This window comes from Branchiostoma floridae, chromosome 13, assembly GCF_000003815.2.
Source record: "Branchiostoma floridae strain S238N-H82 chromosome 13, Bfl_VNyyK, whole genome shotgun sequence".
Taxonomy (NCBI): Eukaryota; Metazoa; Chordata; class Leptocardii; order Amphioxiformes; family Branchiostomatidae; genus Branchiostoma; species Branchiostoma floridae.
This window is the reverse complement of record NC_049991.1, coordinates 757,616-759,517: the sequence shown is the minus strand read 5'-3', so window position 1 is coordinate 759,517 and position 1,902 is coordinate 757,616. Positions and strand designations below refer to the sequence as shown.

General features: G+C 42.7%; 1 protein-coding gene across 1 annotated transcript in view; it reads right to left on the bottom strand.

Annotated features, from left to right (window-relative positions):
• Positions 1 to 1,902, bottom strand: part of LOC118429076 (regulatory-associated protein of mTOR-like) — a gene marked incomplete in the record, with an annotated part of 35,405 nt that overhangs the window by 1,889 nt on the left and 31,614 nt on the right. Inside the window, 3 exon segments of the mRNA XM_035839439.1 lie at positions 6 to 77; positions 745 to 1,019; positions 1,716 to 1,817. Of these exon segments, the coding sequence (XP_035695332.1) occupies positions 48 to 77; positions 745 to 1,019; positions 1,716 to 1,817 (407 nt within the window).

Here is a 1,902-nt window from a genome sequence, read left to right as displayed (position 1 = left end):
TGCTGTGGTCGGACTGGACGGAGCGGAGTGAGTCAGTCGCCTGTCTCTCATGAACTTGGGCTGGGTGTCATGGTGGCCTGTGGAAACATTCAGTGTATGGAACTTATTCACAATGAGGACACAAGCCTCTGTGAAGTAGTAACAGCATTTGATGTGTGGGCTAAGGTTTCTAGCCTTTCTACCATGTATATAATTTCTTTGAAGTCTAATGAGCTACATCAATATATGTCGGTCTGTAATATTGATGCTGCAGTAGTGAAAATACCATCTCTGGGATGGCCAGCCAAGCCAAGAGGACCTCACCTTAATATGAACCAAAATTCAAACAAATCCATTGAAAAGATGTCGAGTTATAGGTGCAAACACAAAACGTTACATGTACTAACAGGACCAGTATCCCCATTGGAGGTTACTGACCTTCTTCATAGGTATCAACAGTTACTGCAAGTGATCACTAGTTCCCAGTGAAAGAATATCAAATGTACAATATAAAGAGGTAGTTACAAACAAGCATATTAGGAAGATGTCTCTATTATACAATTAAAAAAAAAGCTGTCAAAACCAAGACTTCCTTGTTCTTCTGCATTACTTGAAATGTACATGACTGTGAATGTATCAGATATGCAAAGATGTCTCTACTAGTTGGTAGTCAGCCTTAAATTAAAGAAGTTACAGTGCAATATGATTACTTTAATGTTAACATCCTTAATATTCCATTTGTCCCGCACATAAAATTTCACAAACCTTTAAGTTGATTGCATTGACCACAGTATTAGCTGTCTCTGCCACTTCAGAGTGTGGCTCCTGTACAATCTGGACCAAAGTCCTCCAGACTGTGGCATATACGTTATTGTAAGCAAATCCAAGGGAGGACACACTGCTACTGGAAGAGACCCTTTTAATGGACCTGTCCAACTTGTCACCAACTGCAGGGCTCTTCTCTAGACCTTCTATACTCCCCATACTGCTGAGGCTTGCACTACTGTTGGACCGACTTGGGGAGCTCATAGGCTGCAACCCTGGGGTAAACAGATAAATGGGTATTCTCATGTGAACAATAAAATGTATAAGAAGGTCTGTCCTTGCAATGTACTGATATACAAAACAAAATTGACTTTGACAGAAGACTTTGGGTAAGGCCACACCAAATTTGACGTCTGGTACCAGTAAAGTTGGCAGGATGTCTGGAGGGACTGTGGTGTGCGTTCCTCCTTCCATGTGGTCGCACCTGATTATAGTCTGGAAGTTAGCTTTGGTGTGCCACAGTTTGAGGGTGTTGACTAATTCCATAAGGACACTGTAATGTCACCAGGTGTATCTGTCTTTTAGGGCTACTGGGCACATGTTGAGGACATGACACAGAATCTGTTGTCCTTGGCACAGTGGACACTTGGGTGACAGCATTTCCCCCCCATCAAACTAGATTGTCTTGTGCAGGGAGCAAAATATGCCAATTAATGTTGTGTGTGAATGATTTTAAATACACATCAGTTGAAGCAGTGACTCTGGTGTCTTTTGTTGCCATAATGGCTTTCGTTTAACATCAGACCCAAACTTAAACTTCCGTACACTAAAGTATCCATCTGGCTACCAATTCTCTATTGGTTATGGGGTTAGGGAGCAGGGAGAAGGTTAAGAGGTCATCCCCAGGCAGTGGTACATGTAGATAGCAAAGCCAGAAATCATGACAGAAACACACATTTCAAAAGCCTTACCACTGCTAGGGTAACTTCCTGACATGCTGTCGCTATAACTAGTCTGTAGCCAGAGCCTGCTGCGGGGACCCATCGCCTGCGGGGTGCTGCAGGAGCCCACTGCTGCATGCCATGCAACACACTCACATTATTGGTCATCCATGCACAATTAATGTCATTCAATATATGATAAAGCATTAGACAATTA